General features: G+C 52.7%; 11 protein-coding genes across 11 annotated transcripts, besides 1 other annotated feature; 6 read left to right on the top strand and 5 right to left on the bottom strand.

The window, feature by feature from the left end:
* Positions 1–214: 214 nt before the first annotated feature.
* PODANS_0_700 (uncharacterized protein) lies at positions 215–1,183 on the bottom strand (the record flags this gene model as incomplete). Its single annotated transcript, XM_001903078.1, has 1 exon — positions 215–1,183. One exon carries the CDS (start codon positions 1,181–1,183, stop codon positions 215–217), a length of 969 nt encoding a protein of 322 aa, XP_001903113.1.
* A 567-nt stretch (positions 1,184–1,750) lies between these two features.
* Positions 1,751–1,839, top strand: a tRNA (tRNA-Ala).
* A 343-nt stretch (positions 1,840–2,182) lies between these two features.
* Positions 2,183–3,219, top strand: PODANS_0_690 (uncharacterized protein; the record flags this gene model as incomplete). Its single annotated transcript, XM_001903077.1, has 2 exons — positions 2,183–2,282; positions 2,348–3,219. 2 exons carry the CDS (start codon positions 2,183–2,185, stop codon positions 3,217–3,219), a joined length of 972 nt encoding a protein of 323 aa, XP_001903112.1.
* Positions 3,220–3,754: 535 nt separating this feature from the next.
* Positions 3,755–5,497, top strand: PODANS_0_680 (uncharacterized protein; the record flags this gene model as incomplete). The annotated part of the gene is made up of 2 exons (XM_001903076.1): positions 3,755–3,941; positions 4,008–5,497. The coding sequence occupies 2 exons, from the start codon at positions 3,755–3,757 to the stop codon at positions 5,495–5,497; spliced, it is 1,677 nt and encodes a 558-aa protein (XP_001903111.1).
* A 758-nt stretch (positions 5,498–6,255) lies between these two features.
* On the top strand, positions 6,256–7,203 carry PODANS_0_670 (uncharacterized protein; the record flags this gene model as incomplete). The annotated part of the gene is made up of 2 exons (XM_001903075.1): positions 6,256–6,440; positions 6,504–7,203. 2 exons carry the CDS (start codon positions 6,256–6,258, stop codon positions 7,201–7,203), a joined length of 885 nt encoding a protein of 294 aa, XP_001903110.1.
* A 339-nt stretch (positions 7,204–7,542) lies between these two features.
* PODANS_0_660 (uncharacterized protein) lies at positions 7,543–8,296 on the bottom strand (the record flags this gene model as incomplete). The annotated part of the gene is made up of 2 exons (XM_001903074.1): positions 7,543–7,793; positions 7,855–8,296. The coding sequence occupies 2 exons, from the start codon at positions 8,294–8,296 to the stop codon at positions 7,543–7,545; spliced, it is 693 nt and encodes a 230-aa protein (XP_001903109.1).
* A 290-nt stretch (positions 8,297–8,586) lies between these two features.
* On the top strand, positions 8,587–10,482 carry PODANS_0_650 (uncharacterized protein; the record flags this gene model as incomplete). The annotated part of the gene is made up of 1 exon (XM_001903073.1): positions 8,587–10,482. One exon carries the CDS (start codon positions 8,587–8,589, stop codon positions 10,480–10,482), a length of 1,896 nt encoding a protein of 631 aa, XP_001903108.1.
* A 186-nt stretch (positions 10,483–10,668) lies between these two features.
* PODANS_0_640 (uncharacterized protein) lies at positions 10,669–12,218 on the bottom strand (the record flags this gene model as incomplete). Its single annotated transcript, XM_001903072.1, has 2 exons — positions 10,669–12,011; positions 12,074–12,218. 2 exons carry the CDS (start codon positions 12,216–12,218, stop codon positions 10,669–10,671), a joined length of 1,488 nt encoding a protein of 495 aa, XP_001903107.1.
* A 944-nt stretch (positions 12,219–13,162) lies between these two features.
* PODANS_0_630 (uncharacterized protein) lies at positions 13,163–13,715 on the top strand (the record flags this gene model as incomplete). The annotated part of the gene is made up of 2 exons (XM_001903071.1): positions 13,163–13,347; positions 13,430–13,715. The coding sequence occupies 2 exons, from the start codon at positions 13,163–13,165 to the stop codon at positions 13,713–13,715; spliced, it is 471 nt and encodes a 156-aa protein (XP_001903106.1).
* A 1,460-nt stretch (positions 13,716–15,175) lies between these two features.
* PODANS_0_620 (uncharacterized protein) lies at positions 15,176–16,789 on the top strand (the record flags this gene model as incomplete). The annotated part of the gene is made up of 4 exons (XM_001903070.1): positions 15,176–15,463; positions 15,527–16,155; positions 16,208–16,272; positions 16,329–16,789. The coding sequence occupies 4 exons, from the start codon at positions 15,176–15,178 to the stop codon at positions 16,787–16,789; spliced, it is 1,443 nt and encodes a 480-aa protein (XP_001903105.1).
* A 308-nt stretch (positions 16,790–17,097) lies between these two features.
* Positions 17,098–18,028, bottom strand: PODANS_0_610 (uncharacterized protein; the record flags this gene model as incomplete). Its single annotated transcript, XM_001903069.1, has 3 exons — positions 17,098–17,620; positions 17,672–17,872; positions 17,943–18,028. Coding segments are annotated over 3 exons (810 nt in total), but the record flags the coding sequence as incomplete, so codon positions are not given.
* Positions 18,029–18,537: 509 nt separating this feature from the next.
* PODANS_0_600 (uncharacterized protein) lies at positions 18,538–20,432 on the bottom strand (the record flags this gene model as incomplete). The annotated part of the gene is made up of 4 exons (XM_001903068.1): positions 18,538–18,691; positions 18,753–19,150; positions 19,207–19,940; positions 20,012–20,432. Coding segments are annotated over 4 exons (1,707 nt in total), but the record flags the coding sequence as incomplete, so codon positions are not given.
* Positions 20,433–20,436: the final 4 nt, after the last annotated feature.

Here is a 20,436-nt window from a genome sequence, read left to right as displayed (position 1 = left end):
ATTGCCCGTGAGGGAGGGTGAACAACGGGACAACCTTGCTCAAAAGGCCATGTGGGTTTCTCAAATTATTACCTAGAACCAAGATCCAATGAGACTGCGATGCCCCCATCTTGACTTTTCGCCAGCATTTTACAGGTTCCATGCAATAGGGAATATAATGGGCAAGTATTACCAGTTGATCTCTATTCTCTCCACTATTCCTCATTCGCACATGTCACTGATGGTCTCGTTTCTTGACTGCATCTTTCCATGCTGCGCTGATGGCAGTCCAGTACTTATCCGGGTGGGCTTTCATGTGGCCAACATGGCGGGTGCCCTCAAAGGTCTCAGCCGACACGTCCCATCCCTTGCTTTTTGCATCTGCCGCGTGCCTTTCAATATCCTCCCAATGAATGATGTCGTCTTCTTTGCTGTAGAGGTATAGCCGTTTCGAGGTGATGTCGGACAATGATGGATCGTTTACGGCGGCTACAGAGAACACTGCTGCAGAAGTAGCTCCCATGATCTGACCAACGCCATGCAGCGTTGCGAGGAACAGCGCCGCCATCGCCTGGATGACGATAAAGGGGAGAAAAGGCAAGACTCTCGAAGCTCCTATTGCCATGGCTCGTGACCAAGGAGCAATGTTGGGAAGGAAGGCGGTGCTCCCTGGTGTTGAATCAAGGACCATGAGGTCATAGGGGAACACCTGAGCTGGTTCAGTGGGCTGGGCTCTAGTAAAAGCGTACATGGTGGCGGCCAGGTTCATCCCTCCAGTGTTGGACATGACTTGCAGGAGGATTCGTTCTTTGGACTCGGCCTTGGAGGGCACGGCAGAGGAGCCAAGGGAGGAAATGGGCCCGTAGAGGGCCTCGATTACGGGTATCATGGTTTTTGAACGAGAGTCGAGGGTCTGGTACAGCGTCTTGAGGATCGGAGAGAAGATGAGGACCAGCCGGACATAGGGAAATAGCGTCGTGTAGCCAGTAACATATTTGGACAGATGTTTCGGCGCGGCATCCCCCCAGCCATATATGATCACGGTTGTTGGATCGGTTTCGTGAGCGCCTGGGGGAGGAGAGGAAACGGGCTCTTGAACGTAGACTTGCTTGCTGAGGCGGGTGAAGGTTTTCAGCAACGGTGCTTCATCGGGATGATTTTCGGGCCCTGAGGCGGGAGGCGGTGGCGGTTCGGCGTTGGTCATCGTGGTGGTCAGTCAGGTTGAAGCGCTGGGGGTTTGCGAATGTCAACAGAGCCAAAGAAAAAAGTACACCATCGTAAACTGGACATGGGATAATTTATCGTCAGTCAACCAATGTTCTACAAAGTACCCTGCCCCTTCTTCCCCAACAAAGCATGCTGGCAATCCACATTTGCGAACATCTCGGGTGGGGCTGGGAAGAAGTTGAACTCGAACCGCCTGCTGCGCTGCAGGGATGCGTCCATCTTGTCAACCAGCAATGTCGCCAATCGAGACAAATCAGCCTGGCAATTGTGAGGTGAGCCCAAATAGCAACGACTTGGATGGCAGGTTCTGGAATTGTTGGGATTCCAAGAGTTTGAGGTGCGGTAGACAACTTTGCAGTTGACATGTGAAGATGGGGTTTCCATGGTCTTCAAGGATGTGAATCGCAGCTGTGGCTGACCCACCCCTACCTCTAATCTTTGGTAGAGCCGAGGTCCAACTTCCAAGGGTTCCCTGCTTGGTTGGCAAGAGATGGGAATAAGGCCAATCATGTATGGGAAAACTAGCATTTGTTTCCAATAACTAGGGCAATTGGTCTAGGGGTATGATTTTCGCTTCGCATCCATACAGCTGCGTCCTGTGAAAGGTCATGGGTTCAATTCCCATATTGTCCAAACCTTTTGATCATTGATGATCAATAATCTTTATTTTTTTTGCCGGCAATAACTCCCTTGGTGTGGTCTGTTTGATACAGGCACACTCAGTTTTTATAACATTCCTACTTGGCTTGATCAGGATCAGGCTGCAGCAGGTGGTGGTGAACGAACGGACTTCGGATTTCTTTCTACGGCAGCCGAGGTCAGCTGTGGGTCTATTTTCTTGATTATTCTACCACATGGAGCTCTTATGTATAGTCGAGCTGCAGGTCTGTATGTAATAAACCTGTTTACAGGTCCATCGGATCTTTCAGAATCATTGTAGCAACAAATCAGACAGTACTCCTTTGCACCTGTTATCATGTCTGCCCTCATCTCTTTTTCCCAAGCCACCAAGGTGGAGAGACTCGACTCCCACACATACAAAACTAACCTGCTGGACTCCTATTGCATTGGGACTGGTATGATTTCGTCCTTTCTCGGTTGCCCTCTTATACCTAGGTACTCTGACTGACATCAACTGCAGTCCCCAATGGCGGGTATTCCGCTTCTTGCCTGTTGGAGGCAGCCCGTTTGCATTTGGCATCAAAACACCAAAAAGATGCCATGACGTCGCATTTCCAATTTCTCAATCGAACCGAAGTTGGCCCTGCTATCATCATCATCTCGGAAACCAAGCCAGGAAGACAGTTCTCGATGCTTCATCTGACACTCTACCAACGAGGACTACTCGACCAAGCGCCCTGGATTACCAAGGGAACGTCCCGGGCCGAGATCACGGCCTATCTGACCATGACGGATCTCTCCAGAGAGCAAGGACTCACACTGCCCACTTTGTGGTCATTGCCGTCCAAGACTGCCTCTCCAGACTTTTCCCTGTTGAAATCAAAGAGGCAGGATGACAACTGGCGGGAGCTCGACCTTGGATCTTCCGGAGCGTTTGGCACATACGCACGGGTTTTGGACAACTGCCATTTTTACTTTCCAAAGCGGGGACAGGAGCACCCGAGTGTAATCGACCTGTGGATGCGATTCAAGATCCCGTCAGAGGGGTTCACAAACTCCTCCCTCGGGCTCGTCAGTGATGCTTTCCCCTACGTCGTCGAAGCGTTTCGGCCCCCTCCAGGCGGCGAAACAGATAAGCCATTCAAAGCGACCGAGATGTTCTGGTATCCGACGATCGTGATGAGTCTGGAACTGAAACGTTCGCTGCCCGAGGAAAAGGGGGTTGAGTGGCTCAGGTTGAGGATGCAAAGCAAAGAGATCAGAAACGGAAGACTGGACCTGGAAGTGGTGATTACGGACGAAAAAGGGGAGTTGATCGGGGTCAGCAACCAGGTCAATTTGATCCTGGGCAGCGAAAGAAACACCGGAGGCCGGGAGATTGGGAAGATCTGAGGCCGTGTCGGGATCACGTAGTACCTGGGCCACGTTGCATTGGAGGGTGTCTTTAGCCGGAAGCTACGCGGGTAGGACCACCCCTTCGTCAACGTCTTCTGTATAAAGCATTCAGCGACAATACGATATCCAGTCAAAATGTTGCCATGGGTTTCCGTGGCGTTCATGTTGTGTCCCAAGTTCAGGTGTGGCAATATCGGTAGGTAGGGTAGGTACACTCTCACCTACAGGCTACCCACTGTTTCACCGCCACCAAAAAGACCACCAGCTACCCAAGTTCCATGCAGAATTCATTCAATCCTGGTTGTTTTGCAACAAACGAGAGGCGCGGGAACAACCAACAGGCGAACCCACCTGAGGACAACGCTGGGACACCCTTCACGCCCGTTCTTCCCCTCTAAATTGATAAAGTCCTCTTCTTGTCTGTTCCCAACTTCTGCAGCAAATCTGCCTATTGAGTCATCCGCACTGTAAGTCTGCACAAGTGATTAACCTGAGCCTGAAATCTGACTCACAGATAACAGAAACAAAAGAAATGGCGAGCCATCTTGTGCTCTGGGCCTTGCTCCCGGTTGGCGTGTATCTTTTGGCGACGGTGTGGCATCGCAGGTTCAAGCAGTATGCCCACTTTCCACAGCTTAAGCCGTCTTTTATTTGGGGACACATGAAGACCATTCATGAGTTTACAGTCAAAAACAATGACCTCCCTGATCTGCATATTGGTGAGTTGCTATCCAGATCTTGTATTACTCCTGTACTCTGGTGACCAGTCGCTAATAGATAAACAGACTGGATCTTCCGTGACATGGTCAAAGCTGCCGGTAACCCTTCTGTGCTTCTCGTCGACCTCTGGCCAGCCAGGTATCCCATGGCCGTCATTTCGTCTCATGAGGTGGCCGAGCAGCTGTCGAAAGCGACGAAGCAGTATCCTTGGAGCGCCCCAAAATCTCCTACCATAGCCGACCTTGTGGACCTCATCGGGCCTCACTCCATCTTGTCCAAGCAGCGAGAGGAATGGAAGTCGATGAGAAAGCAGTACAACCCTGGATTCGCGCCGAAGCACCTCATGACCTTGCTCCCCTGTATCATTGACAAGACTGAGATCTTCCTCGGTAGACTGAACAAGCTCTGCGAAAATGGCCAATCTTTCCCCTTGACCGACCTCATTATCAGCTTGACATTTGACATCATCGGGGCGGTGACGATGGGCATCGACTTTGACGCCCAGATCCCCGACTCTTCCAGAGAGGGCGAGTTCATCAGGGTTTATGACCAACTAGTCCAGACATTTCATGGAAGAAGCAACATGCTTCCGTGGTGGTGTTATCCAAAGCTGGCCCTCAAACGATTCCGTCTTGGGAAAAAGGTCGATTCCCTTCTGGAACAGATGATTCGGCTGAAGCATGGCGAGGAGCAGCCACAGGAAAAGCGCAGTGTGCTGAGCCTGTCACTGCAGGGACACGACGTGCTCGACGAGCAGCTGCTGGCTCAGACAATCGATCAGGTAAAGACGTTCCTGTTTGCAGGGCACGACACGACCTCGATTCTTCTCGCTTGGGCATTCTACTTTCTTCACCGGTACCCCAAAGCGCACGAGGCACTAGTTGCAGAGCTGGATGCCCTCTTCGGCCCCGAATCAGGTGAAAGCTTCGAGCTGATGAAGCACAAGCTGCTGAGTCCAGGAGGGGATGAATTGCTCAACAACATGGCCTACACCACCGCCGTCATCAAGGAGACGCTGCGCCTATGCCCACCAGCTGGTACGGCAAGGATGGCGCCACCAGGAAGCAACTTCGTTGTCCACACCCCTGAAGGACAACACCTCTGTCTCGATGGCATGGTGGTTTATAACTGCGCCACCATCATACAGCGAGACGCTCAAGTGTTTGGTGATACTGCGGACGAGTTCATGCCCGACAGATGGCTAGGCGACAAGAGCGGGATTATGAGCTCGAGCAACGACGGGGACAGCACCATCGAAGAAGACAGACGGTTTCCCGCCAGCTCTTGGAGACCGTTTGAGCGCGGTCCCAGAAACTGCATCGGCCAGGACCTTGCCACGATCGAAGCAAGGGTCATCATTGCGTTTGTGGCAAGAAAATACACCTTTTCCAAGGTGGGCTTGGGAGAGCTGGAAAGGAATGAAAAGGGAGCTTTCATTCTTGAACCAACACGAAAATGCCGTCTCAAGGGCAAACCAGTGTACAATGTAAGCTTGTCTGTACATACCTATTTCACAGGTTTACCACTAACACGGGTTGCCAGAATCAACAGGTAACTGCTAAGCCGGTAGATGGGATGCTGATGACGGTGACGACGAAGTGATCACTCCATTGTTCAGTTGAAAGGGGTATTTTGGGCCTTGGGGTATCTAAAGTTTTGCTTGAGCTTGGATCGCGGTATGGCTTGATGTGTTCAGTCCGCTCATGTCAGATTTCAATATTAACAATGGTTGCGTTCGTTCCATACCGGATGTTGACTTTGACTGCCCGCCTGAGTGGTCTATGTACAGCCTCACATGCGTAAGCTTTTGACTGGGTAAATCGACACTGGCTGGAATAGCATGGAAAGGCGCAAAATCGCAGTAGCTTGGGGGAAAAGACAGACCGACCTGTTCGAGGAGCGGGGTGTTGGAGGTGGACCGAAAATCCAGACAGTCATGTAGGTACCCAAAAGGGCGCGCTGACGTCAATTCCACACGGAGAGCTGTCTATTGACCCCCCTGTCATCCCCCACCCTAATAAGCCCAACTGCTGACATTTTATCTTTATCGGTTACAATTTTGGGCGCACACACCGCCTAATTCTCGTGATTCGGACCATTAAGTACCAAATAGACATTCAAATGTTGAGGCGGAGACGTGCGGACGATGCCGACCTGGATCCAAATGGATATCGTCTGCGGATGGTGGCCCTGAATTAAAAGCCACTGGCCCCCGCATCTTAGAGGTTCTTTTGCTTGCTTTTATTTTGCAGAAGGCCCAGAAACACTCAAAAATTCTACAACCAGATATAAACGGTTAGTTGAGTCTGCATCATGGCTGCCTTGACAGAGAGCCTCTCCTCAAGGGCAGTAGGAGAGGTTCCAACCTCAACCACGATGAGCATCAGCCAAGAGCCGAGTGATGGGCGGTTTTCTTCAACATCTGCCGACGAGAGCCCGGGCCTCACAACGTTTTCCCTATTCTCACTTCTCCCCGCGGAGCTCCGTCTCAAGATATGGTCAGGCTTCCTTGTTCTCGTGTCTCAACTCACATGCCGCCAACTAATGGTTGAAGCTTAAAGGCGTCTCTCATTCTTCCCTCGTACAGTCGTCCTTCACACCCGCCGCACCCACTATGCTGATGACAACCACCGAGACCAACCCAAGTGGCAATCACTCTCCTTCAACCCTGTCGCTCTTTCGGTCTCTATGGAAGCCCGCCAGGCAGCTCTCAGGCACTATAATGTTGCGCTTCCCCTTTACGCTCCTTTCGTCCGACACCACCCCCTAGACCCAGAGATCAATTCGGAACGGCCTGGCGACCTCCTTCCTTCCCGCTCGCTGTATCTCAACCTAGAGCATGACACAGTCGCCTTGCTCGGTGATCTCCATTACACCCGGTTGACGAACCTGTTGGATTGGCTCCGAAAGACGGGTGCATCCACTCTGAGGAACCAAAAGGGTAAGGCGAGGGGGCTGAGAAGGCTGTCAATGAGCATGGCTCCCTGGGCTCACCCAGTGGGGGCAGCCACTCTCAAAGCGTTTGCGCGGACCATTTTTGCCGACCTGGATGAGTTTATCTTGTTTCTATATGCAGAGCGCATGCCGCCGGCCGAGTGGAAGGGCGGTAAATGCGTGCTGCAGCAAGCGAGTGTCGATACTGATTACTATCGCCGCTTCCTCCTGAGCAGAGGCAAGCAGTTTGTTGATGGGGACGGGTGGATGAAGGTTGGCAAGAAGCCCATGAAGGTGGCCGAGATTCAGTTTGTGGATGGGTGGTGACTTATTACTCTACGTTTGGGGTTCATCGCAAGTCACTGGAGAGGGCATTTTCCAGCCATTTCTACATTGCCCGCCCGCCCAATAAACTATAATACAAGATTATACACGATGCCACTCGCCTCGGCCATTGCAGCCGTTAAGCCAGTCTCCTTAGTATTCTATCGCGGACAACGCGATGCGCGGCTTCGGCGCCATTTTGAAGAGAAACGGCGCCGACGATGGCCAAGACTGATGTGTTGAGTACCGAAACAATACCCGAGAGTTCGAGGTTTTCAGGCTGCCAGACAGAGTTTATTCGTTAGCCGATTCAGTCAGGGCATTGGCAACGGGGGAGAAGAGCTATACCATCTTGGGTTTCCACCGGGTGATTTCACCCAGACCAACATCAAAGGCGAGTTTGGCAATCTTTTCCATGCTTACTACGTCCCAGGGTTGTCTTGCATACAGCTTGTCGACATTCGCGAGAGCAGGGTGCTGGAACGGCTCGCGGCCATGTTCGTCAGAGAAGGTGATTGCTTCTTGGGCCGCATCCCCAGGGAGCGGATTTGCGAGGATACTTCGCGTAGTCTCTAGGGCGAGGACTTGACGACCTGGGGGGAACAACTGGAATCAGCACTAAAACAAGTCATGACGGAGAATGGGCCGGCGCACCATAGTAGGCCAGTCTCGTGTTGAAGCCTCTCCTTCCTTGGTCGAAACTCTTGTGTGTTACAGCCAGCCACTTGATCTCGTCGGGCAACATCTTGTCGCCGTTCTTGCCCAGGAACCGGTTGTAAACGGCATCGACCTTTTCTGGATCCTCGTTTACGTGCCATATCTTGCGCGCGGGGTTCTTGACAATGTTGATGGAAAAGCCGGGGCCCTTCATTCGTTCTGGGGTATAAGACCACCGCGGGCGACGTTCCGAGGAGGAGGCCCCGGAGGCTGATTGGCTATCGGCCGTGGTTGGTGTTGATGTCGGTGTCGTCTCTGTCGACATTTGGCGGGCAGATAGGCCCATACAGCTGGCAACCGACGATGGTGGGGGCCGGGTGCATCTTGCCAGAGCCTTGGAGGCCGACGAGACGGACGCCCGCGCGGGATTGAGAGCCATGGTGTTGTTGGCTGCTGGGGTGTCGTCGGGCGGGACTGGTTCGTCAAGGTGCAATGGCCAGCTACAGGTCGTGGTGTTGTTTGTCTTGCTGCTTCCAAGCACATGCGCCGGGCACTCCAACAATCGCGCTGTAATTTTTTTCCGTCCTCTCGGTTTCCCCAGCCAAAGCTGCAATGCGCTTCCGTTGCCAAGCGGCTGAACTTCGGCGCCGGCTCAGCCCGACAACCCCACACTGAAGCCCCACTGCTGCAAGGGATGTGCGGGGCAAAACAAACCTTTTTCATTGGCCAATGCAGTTTGATGCCAAGCGGCCCACGCGACCAGGCTTGATCCCCAGCACGCCAGGCACGCCTGCTCCAGCTCCAGCTTCCAGCTCCCTGGGCTCCATCTTGTCTGCCACGGCACTGCATTGGAACCTGGGATACCACTTTGTCTCCAGGGCCTCGACCACCACAATGTCTTCCTCCACCACATCCTCGACCTTCAGACGTGCCTTCAAGAGTGTGACTCCGACTCCAACCAGCACTGACACCCTTCGCGATCGACTCGCTGCCGTGCTGCCTCACGGCTTCAAGTTTGCCGTTTACCACCTCTCGACGCCCCCGACCAAGACCGAACCTCTCTGCTCGGCCCCACCAGACGAACGGCCAGACAAGACATTTGGCGAAAGCCACTTCCTGGCCATCTCGATAGATCGCGACCACGATGCGCCTGCCTCCTTAAAGCGCGCTTCGCCCGGTGCCGACGAGGCCAAAGCCACCGAGCCCAGAGCCCAGGTGTTGGTCTTTGCTGTCGAGATCTTCATCTTCACGACAGCCTACTCGACCACGCTGTTTGTGGGCAAGGCGGACTCGACTGGCTACTTGCATCTTCTCAAGCTCCCCAAGGGCACCTCATCGCCCATCCGCCAAGTGACAGCCACATTCCTCGCCTACCTGATCGAACATCGTCGACGCAAGAACACACAGACCATCGTGAACCTCTTTGCCCGCGCCCAGTCGCAGTATCTGTTTCCAGGTAGCGTGCAAAATGCCGGCAAGCATATTCTCGACGACCGGGGCCTGGTCAAATGGTGGTGCAGAGTGCTCAACCCGCTGATGGAGGGATTGAGAGGGGAGGCGTGGGGAACCCCAAAAGGGTACCTCCTCGTCCCGGGTCTGGAGGAGACTGACACGAGGGCCTTTGTTCCACGGACAGCTACGAGCGCAGACAACTGGGTTATCGGCCATCCCTTGGAAAAGATATCCCATTACGTCGACGAGTTCGACTGGGTGCCGCCGCGCTGCCTGATCCCGCGCTACCCCGACGACCCCAAATCCCGATTTCGCGACGAGCTGGACGAGGAGGTCTCCAAACGCAAGCAGGGAATATGGAAGTGGGCGAGCGTCAAAACTCTTGACCAGTTCTGGGAAATGATGTCGTTTCGCCAGGAGTGCTCAAGCGGACGGCTCACTGGTTTTATTTGGCTAGTTTTTGATCCCACGAAGAAGGGTACTGCCGCCCAAGCAAAGACTACCACGTCCGCTTCGTCATTTGACGCGCCATTCTCGTCTCACAACCCACCCTCCACACCTCCCCGTCGGCGCATGGATATCCTCGCTCAGACTCCCCGCTCCAACAGAGGCAGCCCGCTGAAACAAGATTTGGATGAATCGCCCCCGCAACCGGATCGTCGCAAGAAAAAGGACAAGTTGAAGAGAAAGAAGAAGAGGCTGACGGGCCCCATCATATCGCGACCGCCCAAGGTGAAGCGCCAGCTCCGCAACTATCTACTCGACCGACCGACGTCGACAAAGTACTATTACTGGCCCCCAGAAGGACGGGGTGCCAAAGTGGTCAGCGAGTCGGAATACAAGAGGGATATCGAGCTTCTGTTGCACCTGGACTTTTCGACACTGGACAAGGCGGTGGGAAGTTCTCGGCGCTGGATCAGCCAGGCAGGCGTTGGCGCTGACGAGTGGGGTGCTTCGGTTCTCGGTAAGGCTAAGACACAAGGAAACCTCTTTGGGAGTGTGAGCAGTGGTAATCAGGGGGCCGTCGTGACCAACTTGACAGGACTAGTGCGCAGGAAAGGACCATCACAAGAGACAGGGCAAAGCACGGCAGGCTCTAATGAGAGCGGGCCAATCTCCATCAATGTCCTTGATGCGGGGTTGATACGAAAGAAGCCAAAGGACAAGGCATGACCTGCTTTGAGATGGCTTGCAGTCTTGGGACATGTTTGGCATCCATGGCTAGGGTCCAGGAACGACCATGTTGGCGTTTTCCTTTCTTTTCATAATCTGGCTTACCTTATACCGATCAGAGGCACTGCCGATGGGTACACCTTGTCAACGATATCATCTTAATAATTTATTAACTTTTCCACATAGTTATATTCTCCTCCTCTTCGCCGCCCTCCCTTCGTCTTGTGGCTGATCCACGGGTCTGTTTCTCAGCTCCTCGAGCTGCGTGTTGATCCACTCTCGTGCTTCTCTTAGAACAAGCTTTTCCCCCCGGCGCACCCGCACAGCCATCTTTTCTCGTTGGTCGGACGGATTAGCACTGAGGAACTGATCATCCTGCTCTAGTGTGGTACCGTATTCCCTTTCTCTCTGCGTCACAGCCTCCAATATGGTTTCTAGGTATAACCTCTTTCTCCAGTCCTTGTCGTTCAGTGCGCGAAGGGCCATATCGTTTTTGCTGTCTGTTATTTTTTTGCAGGCCTTTAGACAAAGCTTGAACTGCTCACCGAGCTCGTCCGGGAGAGAAGTAAACTCGGCCGGCTCTTCCAACAACCCTGTGGACGAAGGATCCGGACTCTGACGTTCCAGAACGAATGCCTCCTCAAACTCCTCGTCCTGCTGCACCAACGCGCATACCTTTTCCCAGACCTCTGGCTGGGCTTGGAGCTTGGACTGCAGCGCAGACGAAATGAGACTCCAAGACAACTCGACCACATCCCACCTGGCATGCTTCTCCGTGACGTATCCATACCGTCGGAGCAGCTCGGCACTCGATAGCGGGCCGTAAAAGTTGAGAATCTCCTCCCCCTTTCTGATGGGGCGGAGTGAGACGGCAGTCAGGGCATCTTCGGCGTGGTTGATGTGCGCATTGAACTCGGCATCGGCGTTCAAAATGTCTGCCATGGGCACCATCCCCAGCATGGTTTTCCCTTCGCGGTCCTCCTCCCATTCGTCGTCGTTCTCCAGCTGCTCGGGGATCTCCATGTCCTGCTCAAGATCAAAGGCATATGACATGATGGTGGAGCCCATGCGGTGCGCCAGCTGGATGAGTTGGTCATCGGAGAGGGGCGTGGCTGACGAGGGGAAGAATATCTGGGGGTGGGAGCGGATGACAGGGAGGATCTTGGATGCGATCATCTTATCGGCCTCCTCCTGACCGATCTTGGATGTAACGGCAGAAGCTTGAAGGAAGGAAAGCTGCGAGGGTGTCCAGAACATGGGGGTGTTGAAGGTGGAGGGGAGGACGTCGAGGTAAGGCTTCCACTGAGAGGAGGACCCTTGCAGATATTCGTGGATGAGGATGAGGATCAGGAGCGTCCAAGAGTTTTGGTTGTCACCATCACTTTCATCTCCAGACTCGTCCTCATCATCATTGTCGAGGTCAAATATTTCAGGGAGTATGTCTTTCAGGGGGGAGGTTGCCGCGCAAAGAATGCTGTTGCGTGGGATGGTGAAAAGAACTGTGTCGGCAGCAATGTCGGCCTGGGCGACTGTTTGGGTGTCTTGTCAGCAAAAAGCGCAAGATTGCAATCAGAACCCCAGGAAGCCTCACCAATACCCCGTCCTGCATTTCGACTCCTCAGATCCTCAATCGCAATGTCCTTATGGAAGGTTGCTCCCGGCAGAGACTGGAACCAAGAGAGAAAATGACGTGTCCCCTCCAAAAACCGGGAGTCTGCGTCGCTATCGACCTCCATTTTGAAACGGCCGCGGTGAGATTATGAGCGAGTGACTTGGTGGTCATTGAGGTTCTCACACAGTCTCACTCAATCAGCAACAAATTTTCGGCTGATAAGGGTGGACGGTGGTCTGTGCGTTCGGTGTATTTGATAGCGTCATGTTAGTCTGGCCGCCCAAGTCACCGACTGTCCGCCGACTGTTGTCCGATCTCTTTGACTGCGATTCACGATACGTTTTCAGCTTCTCGGATACAGGTATCCCTTTCATGATTAGCGTTCATCCCGTCACTCTCGCCCACCGGACCATTCGCCATAAAGCCCACCCACTTCATTAACCGCACTACTTCATGTCAAAAAGGTTGTTTACCATGGGGTTACTAACTGATCGGTGCGATTTTCCTACATCAATACAGTTCTCCAGTCGTCATACAATGTATTTTCACAAAAAACGAATCTTTGAATCTTGCCATTAGCAGGAGTGTGCTGTCCAAACTACATCTTCCAAGTCCGAGGCGATCAAGGTGCTTATACGCTTCCATACTCCGGAAAAGAAAGTTCTGTCGAATCAAAGGAGAATGGATACTCTCCGTCACAAGTACGAAAAGGCGCGGTACCAGTGGTTTCGAGGACTAGACAAAGCTTCGCCATGATATAAGAAATGCTGATTCCAGACCCTGAGCCCCTGTTCACAGAGGTACGAAGGCACAAACGGTTGGATTTCGAATAACTCCCCGCCATGGATCTTGCTTATTCAATTGCCAGGACTTTGGCCTTGCCGTATCCCCAGTACGTCACGATGACGAACCCCCTATGTTGTTTTCTAACGATGACACTAAATAGGGGACTAGGGGGAGAACGACGGTCTTGTAAGTGAGTCAGTCGCCAACACCGACTATGGCAGAAGCTGGTGGCTCACTCCGCAGTGAATCTAGTCTGATCCTCCTGGATCTTGTGTGGGTGACATGCCCAAACTGATGTGGCCAATGGGCATATTACAAGATAGATCAGGGACTGGTAAGAACTCTGGATGGGCAAAACAGAGAAATGCATCTGTTTCCCGGCGACAAAAGTCATGGCCTGAGTACCTAGACATGCGGCTCGCTCCTAATACATTCCGCCAACGAGCTGGCCTTGATGCTCAAGCATTGTTAGATGACAAAGGTTGCTCCTTTGTCAACGACACATACGCTGTCGATGTCTGGTTCTTCCTTCAAGGCTCTGTCTGATAGAACAACAGAATATGAGACCCCTGCCGCCTCCAGAACCTTTGATTTCATGGTCGGCGGAGATGGATTTGTTCCTGCCGCCGCGGGACACTACATTGAAAACACAGGCAGCGAGGATCTGATTTTCCTCGACGTATTGCAAGTCCCCGAGTTCAACGACATCAGCATTGCTCAATGGCTTGTGTTGACGCCAAAGCAACTGGTCAAGGATCATTTGTATCTTCCCGATTCAGTCATTGATGCTTTAGCGAAAGAGAAACCTGTCATCTTGACGGGAACAAGAACTTGACCGCCCTTGGACGGGGCGCGTCTGCACTGATTTCCTCGGTGGTAGCCTTTCCAGTGATAGGAATCCATAGGTTGCTGCAAAATCTCATGAATGGTGCTTGCAATAGTAACACGAGTTTTGCTCAAGACGCTCCCCCATAGCTCGACCTCACGCGCTCCAAGTGCCCATCAAAACCGACCTGCCACACCAGACACAGCCGTTGGTACGACCCAGTCTGCCTCAGCAAAGCACATCTTCATTGAATACGAGCATGCGGTGACATGTAGCTCAGCAGATTAGACCATCCAAGTGCGACCGTTTCTGTAGGCACCCAGAGAAGCAGGTGTTGCTGCCTTCACTCTGCCGGCGCCACGGCCTTGCATTCATCAGACGGAAATGACAAACCCCCCGGGTTCTTGAGCAAAGGCCCAGACCGCACAGCCCTTGTTGTCAACTGCGGGGAAGATGGAAGCTTATAAATGACAAGCTTTTTTAGGAAGGCAACGTTGAATGGGCAAGTCGGAAACAATGTCGTTTTAAGATGCGAATGCTGCCTCGCGCGGCCAACGAAGTGTCGTGATCGACATGATGCGAGAAAGGCCGGTCGGCAAAGGACCTTACGTACCATAGGGCAGGTGGCTATTGAACAGATTTGGTCGCTCAGTCAGGAAATTTCCGATGGACTTGCCCTCGTATGGTGGACAAGAAGCCAAACACTTATTCCGACCAGCCTTAGGGCACTCGAGAGCATCTTGTTGGATGGAGGCAGGAACCGCGATGAGGATGCTCCCGACATGGAGCCCGACCCAATCTGGAAGGAGGTAAAACGTCCCCGCACCTAATAGGTAGCCTCCTGCAGCATCGATAACGGTCTCGCCGCCCGGTTGTGTCCGCCTCCCCAATACCGAACGCAATACCAAAACCTTGGCCTTTGGCCCTGCGTTGATTGCAGCAGTCCCCCATACATAGAGCAACAGAGGCTTATGCGATCATTGTTGTACACTGGCATATTCCATCCCGGGAGTTTGGGTGTCGACCGTCTTGGCCGACGGGCACTGCACTGGGTGTTATCATGCAACGAACGAATGTCGATTGCGAATCCTCAGAGACCCCGGCATGGACCAACTTATCTTAGTATTCTTGATACAACCTCCCCAAACAGGAAGGAGAAGTAAGCACATGTTGCACCGCAAAATCGATAGAACAGGCCAGGAGTCTATGGCGACATCTCCAACATTCGTCTGGACTCTGATCAGAGATGGGCAGCTACGATGCCGAGATGGATCCTAGCACAACATGTCTCGAACAGGAGGAAGGTTGCGAGACATGGATCAGGGTTGACACTACGGGAGAGAGCATCTTGTGGACATGAACAATCGCTATAAAAGCACCAAGGCTGCTGTTTTGAATTGCCAGACACCTCTCAGCTTCTCTCTCGCCACCTTCAAATCACCCTCGGACAACTACGGCAAAGCTCCATCATGAGAACAATTCAGCTCGTCACCGCAGCCATCACGGCCCTCTTGGCCCATGGTGCTGCTGCCAAAGAAGTCGCCCCGGACCCGGCCGTGGCCAAGATTTATGACAGTGGTGCCGTCCACGAGCAGTTGATGGCCAAGAAGCATGCCACATGGAACCGTGAGCTCAAAGCCGGTCACTTCAACTCCAAGAAATGGAAGTCGCGGGGCGGTGACGGTGCCATCCGCTGCAAGAATGGTGTTGCGGCTGTCATCCCCGGCGATGCCATGAATACGTTCAAGTGCAACAAGGTGTGAGCCATTTTGCCTACCTGAATCCGAGACGGACGAACACACTCTGACCATGCCCAACAGGTGGACTTTTACGATTTCGTGTCGCACGCTGACCTGGGATCCGCCACTGGCGAGGGTTCGTCCTCGTGGGGCTGGACCAGCCGTGATGGCCGTGAGTTTGTCGTCATCGCTCAGGCTGATGGCGCCGCCTTTGCCGAGATCAACAAAAAGGGCAAGCTTGTCTACCTCGGCCGTCTTCCTCAGACCAAGGGCATTGAGCCCCTCATCTGGCGTGAGATCAGGGGGTACAAGAACTTTATCATCATCGGATCCGAGGCCGCCGGCCACGGTGTCCAGGTGTTTGATATGAGCAAGCTTACCAAGATCAACCCCAAGAAGCCCGTCACCTTTGACCCCGAGAAGGATGTCACTTCCTGGTGGAACGACCTGCCCATTGGCCGCACTCACAACGTTGTTGTCAATGAGGAAAAGCAGTATGCCGTCGCCGTCGGCGCTGCACCCCGCACCAGCGCTTGTCGGTCCGGCCTCATCTTCATCGATCTCAAGGACCCAGCCAAGCCCAAGACGCTCGGATGCGCCGCAGGTGATGGATACGTCCATGACGCTCAGTGCCTGACATACCGGGGTCCTGATTTCAAGTATTGGGGCCGGGACATTTGCTACGGTTACAACGAGGACACCTTGACCATGTAAGTGCTTTAGGCGGTATTGTAGGGCTTCCATGGCTAACCTTTCTCCTAGCTACGATGTTACTGACAAGAACGCCACCAACATCATCTCACGCACCAGTTACGAGGGAGCAGCCTGTAAGATTTCACCGCCACCAGTCTTCCACGCATGTGCTAACCAGATTTTCCAAAAGATACTCATCAAGGCTGGGTCACTAACACTGCCTGGCAGGAGTTCCTCGTCCTTGATGATGAGCTTGACGAGGTTAACGGTGTCGGTCCGGCTGCCAGCGGGTATCCAATCACTTACTTTTGGGACATTCGCTCTCTTGAGAGCCCCAAGCAAACTGGCTTCTTCCGGAGCGCTGCTTACGGAATTGACCACAACCAGTTTGTCATTGACGGTCTCTCTTACCAAAGCAACTACGGCTCTGGCTTGAGAATTCTAGATGTATCAAGCTTGTCCAGGGACCCTACCGGTGCCCGAGTGAAGGAGGTTGGCTTCTTTGACATTTACCCCGAGGATGATGCTCTTCCAGAGGGTGGTATCTTGGATTTCGTCGGCACTTGGAGTCACTACCCCTTCTTCAAGAGTGGATTTATTCTCATCAACACCATTGAACGTGGCGCCTTTGTCGTCAAGAGGGCCAAATAAGGGGGAGGAAGTGTCATGGAATACAGTGTGATACCCGGGTAGCACTAATTAATTAATAGCTATCAGTTCCCCGTGCGGACCAGAAGGCTTGAAACTGGGCTTACAGCAAGGCTCCTGGAGTCCCAGTCGATTGACTTATCTAGATGGCTTATCGTAATAGGTATCGATCGTGATTCTTGGACATAAAATATGCAATCGTAGCAACCGGACAAGGACTTTGGGGATGGAGGAACATGTATTCAGTCATTGATTACCCAGCTTGATCCATCTTCATCCGTTATCATCATCGAAATAACATTCCTAATCACCTAATCATAAAAGACCAAAGTCCGAACCTCGATGCTCTCCCTTGGTGCCTTATCTTCCTCATCTGGGTCAATGAACGAAGAGTGCGGCACCCTTCTTGCGACCCCCTCCTCGGTATCGAAGCACTTGATCAAAGTAACCTCCTCAGGGGTCTGCGCGTATTTGAAGTACCACTTGTGGGATGAGTTGGGCTTCACCACATATGTCTCACCGGCTCGATCAGGGTAGATAAGAGCAGCACCAATCAGGTCTGAGTCCGGAACCGAATGAGCATCAGCCACGCCCAGAGGGTCGCGGAAGATGGTCTTGATTGGACGCCAGACATTGATGATTTGAAACCGTTTACCAAGGAGCTCATCCGCCTCGTCCGGCAAGTGATAGCGCACCCTTTGTCGAGATGCCTCGTACGATTGGTCAACGTGGACGCTGCGTACGGGACCACGGAATCCGGCGTCAGGAGCACGGTTATCCTGGCTACCGCGGCGAATTGTGTGGTCAAAGATGTAGACGCGATGGGCTCCGGTCCTGGCTCAGATCAGTTTTGGATTCTGTCTGGTTCTCGGACCATAGACTTACGCATCCTTCAGCAGCTGCTCGACTTCCGGGTAGTATTCGGCCTTGATCTTGTCATCGTCGGAAAAATCCTTCTCTTTGCTTTCGTGCCGGTAAAGCTGAAATCCGTGACTATCAAGCGTGTACTTGCTCTCGTCGCCCGTAATATCGGTGACGACTGCGTCGATCTCAACACGAGGGCGCTCAATCAAGGTCTCTGGACGACTAGAAGCAATTGTAAGCAACTGTTAATGGGCAACATGATGCCTCAAGGAAGGGGAGACCGTGGCCTTACCCAATAACATATGGGGCAGGAGCAGAACCATCGCCAGGGTCCTTGTAATAGTTGAATTTGGTGTGGACGTTGTGCTTGAGGGGCTTGCCGGATTCTAAACCGTGGGAGTTGATGAGCCCACTGGCATTGACAGCAGGAGAGGCAACAGCAGCTGCAGCCATGATGATAGGGAACGATGGATGGTGTAGTTGTGATGAGAATTGGATAGAGTATCGGATCCTCTTCTTTATATTTTGCTGCTCCGTGTCTGCTTGCCTTGATGAAACAATCTTTGCATTAGTGAGATTGCCGAGTGCCGTAAGACATGGTGGTTCTGGTGATCGTCACGCCATCGGTGACGCAACGAAGCAACGGTCTCGTTGGTCGGTGTCGGGATAATTCCGGTGGTAGCCGGGTGATTGTTCAGCAAGACTTTCAAATCTTTCTGGGACTGGTAACACTTTGCAGGACTGCTTTGAAATACAAAATTGATCTTTCTGGGAGCGATGTTGGTGCTTTCTGGATTTGGTACCGCAATCTTCCATCTTTACAATCGATTGATAGACACAGCAGCATGTGGAGAACCACACAGCGGGATCCTTTTAATACTAGGTAGTCAAGTGTGGTGTTCGTCTTCTTTTGCAACACGAATGAGTTTTGTAATAGCTGTGCCATCCCCCAAGACCTCGGTTGTTTTGTCCAATTCGTATCCGCCAAGTTTAGGAAGAACAACGACAAGCACAAACCAGTAGAGAACCGCCAATAAAAGTCTACCACATCGAATCAGTCATGCTCTCATAGTTTGCGGCGTGCATGTCATCTTGTACTTACACGGAGATGCCCACCAATGCATAACTGACCCTGAACAAATGATCACCATGGCTCTCACCAGCCATGGGCATGAATGGGGCTGCAATCATGGCAATAGATAACACGATTCGTGCCCACACTGCAGGTAGGAATGCTTTGTATGGACGTCTCAGATCTGGTCTCGTCTTCCGAAGCCAAATGAGACCAAGACTCGTCGCCAAAACAAAGAACTGACCAGGATATCCTTCCACATCAAGAATGAAGGAGTATATGTTGCGAGCCGGGACGCATATCACCGCCACAGAGGGGATGTAATGGACCATGAGTGCTCCCAAAGGGGCTCCAAACGGCTGAGAGGACGACCAGAGATGTCCATAAGGTAGGAGACCCTGGCGAGCAATCTCTTGGTTCAGTCTCGCCTTGAGCGTTGGGAGTTAGCGACGATCACCGTTCGGCTCAAGGTGTTGGCACATACCAAGGAGAATGTGACAACCATAACATTTCCAGCAGCCGAAATAGCCACAGCTAGAGGCAGGAAGATCCGCCCGGTCGTTTCCCCCAACAGCCTCTGGAAGAACAGCGCTGCAATCAGCTCGCCACTCTGCTTAATCTCATCCAATGGCACAATGAGAAAATAGGCGACATTGACCAGAAAGTACAGGAGACAAGCTGTAAACAAGGCAGTGGGTGCGGCTGATTTCAGTGTCTTGACTGGGTCCCGCACTTCGTTGAGTACATTGTTGACGTTTTGCAGTCCCGCATACGAGTAGAAAACCTTGAATAAGGCAGTGCTGATGATGCCCCAGTTCCAGACAGACCCCTCCCAGATACTATCCCAGGAAGGTAGCAGTAGCCGCGTCGTTTCGGATGGGGTTGTGGGACGGTAGCTGGCCAGGACCACCACGGCAGAAGCAAGTGTCATAAACATGATCAAGCCAATCTTGATCCAACCCAGCAGGTTTTGGATGAATATCCCCGTCCTAAGAAAGCAACCATGAATGATGGTAATCAGCGTCATTAAAGCCACAGCGAGAGCCCGAACCTCGACTTTGTGTTCCGAGGGCTGCTTCCCGAGTGCGAAGAGGGTGTACTCGCCAAAAACGATACAGTTGCTTGCCGTGAACCCCAAAAGTACAGCGTGAACAGCTACAATGGTCGACGCCAGAAATCGAGGGCGACGATAAGTGAATTCCAAGTATACCTTGTCGCCTGTGGCAGGTTTCAAAACGGACGTGTGTAAGTGAGGATGCTGTTGTTGAGGATAGCTGAGATTGACTTACCACCTGAGCGCGGAAGCATACATCCATATTCCAATCCAACAGCCAATCCAAACCAACTCAAAACGGCACCGGCGACCCAAAGGGTGAGGCTGAGACCGATACTCCCCACTGAACTGACTATGCTCCCCGGAGTTGCAAAGATGCCAGACCCGATGACCCGCGAGATGATCAAAATGTAGGCACTTCTGCAACCTAGAGTACGTCCCAGGACGGCTGTCTCGGGAAGCACATCATCTTCAATGTCTCTGCGAGTTGTCGAGATGATATCACCGCTTTTGAGTGTTGTGGACGAGGCGGATGTCGAGCTGGATTTCTGACGTCGGTGGCCTTGGCTGATGTGGACGACGGCAGCTGAGGGCGGCGCTCGAAGAAGAGGTGTTGTCTCTCCATGTGAAGTTGACTGGTTAGGCATTCTGAGAAACTAA

This window comes from Podospora anserina, chromosome 2 (genome assembly GCF_000226545.1).
Source record: "Podospora anserina S mat+ genomic DNA chromosome 2, supercontig 1".
Taxonomy (NCBI): domain Eukaryota; kingdom Fungi; phylum Ascomycota; class Sordariomycetes; order Sordariales; family Podosporaceae; genus Podospora; species Podospora anserina.
This window is presented reverse-complemented; position numbering and strand designations above follow the sequence as displayed.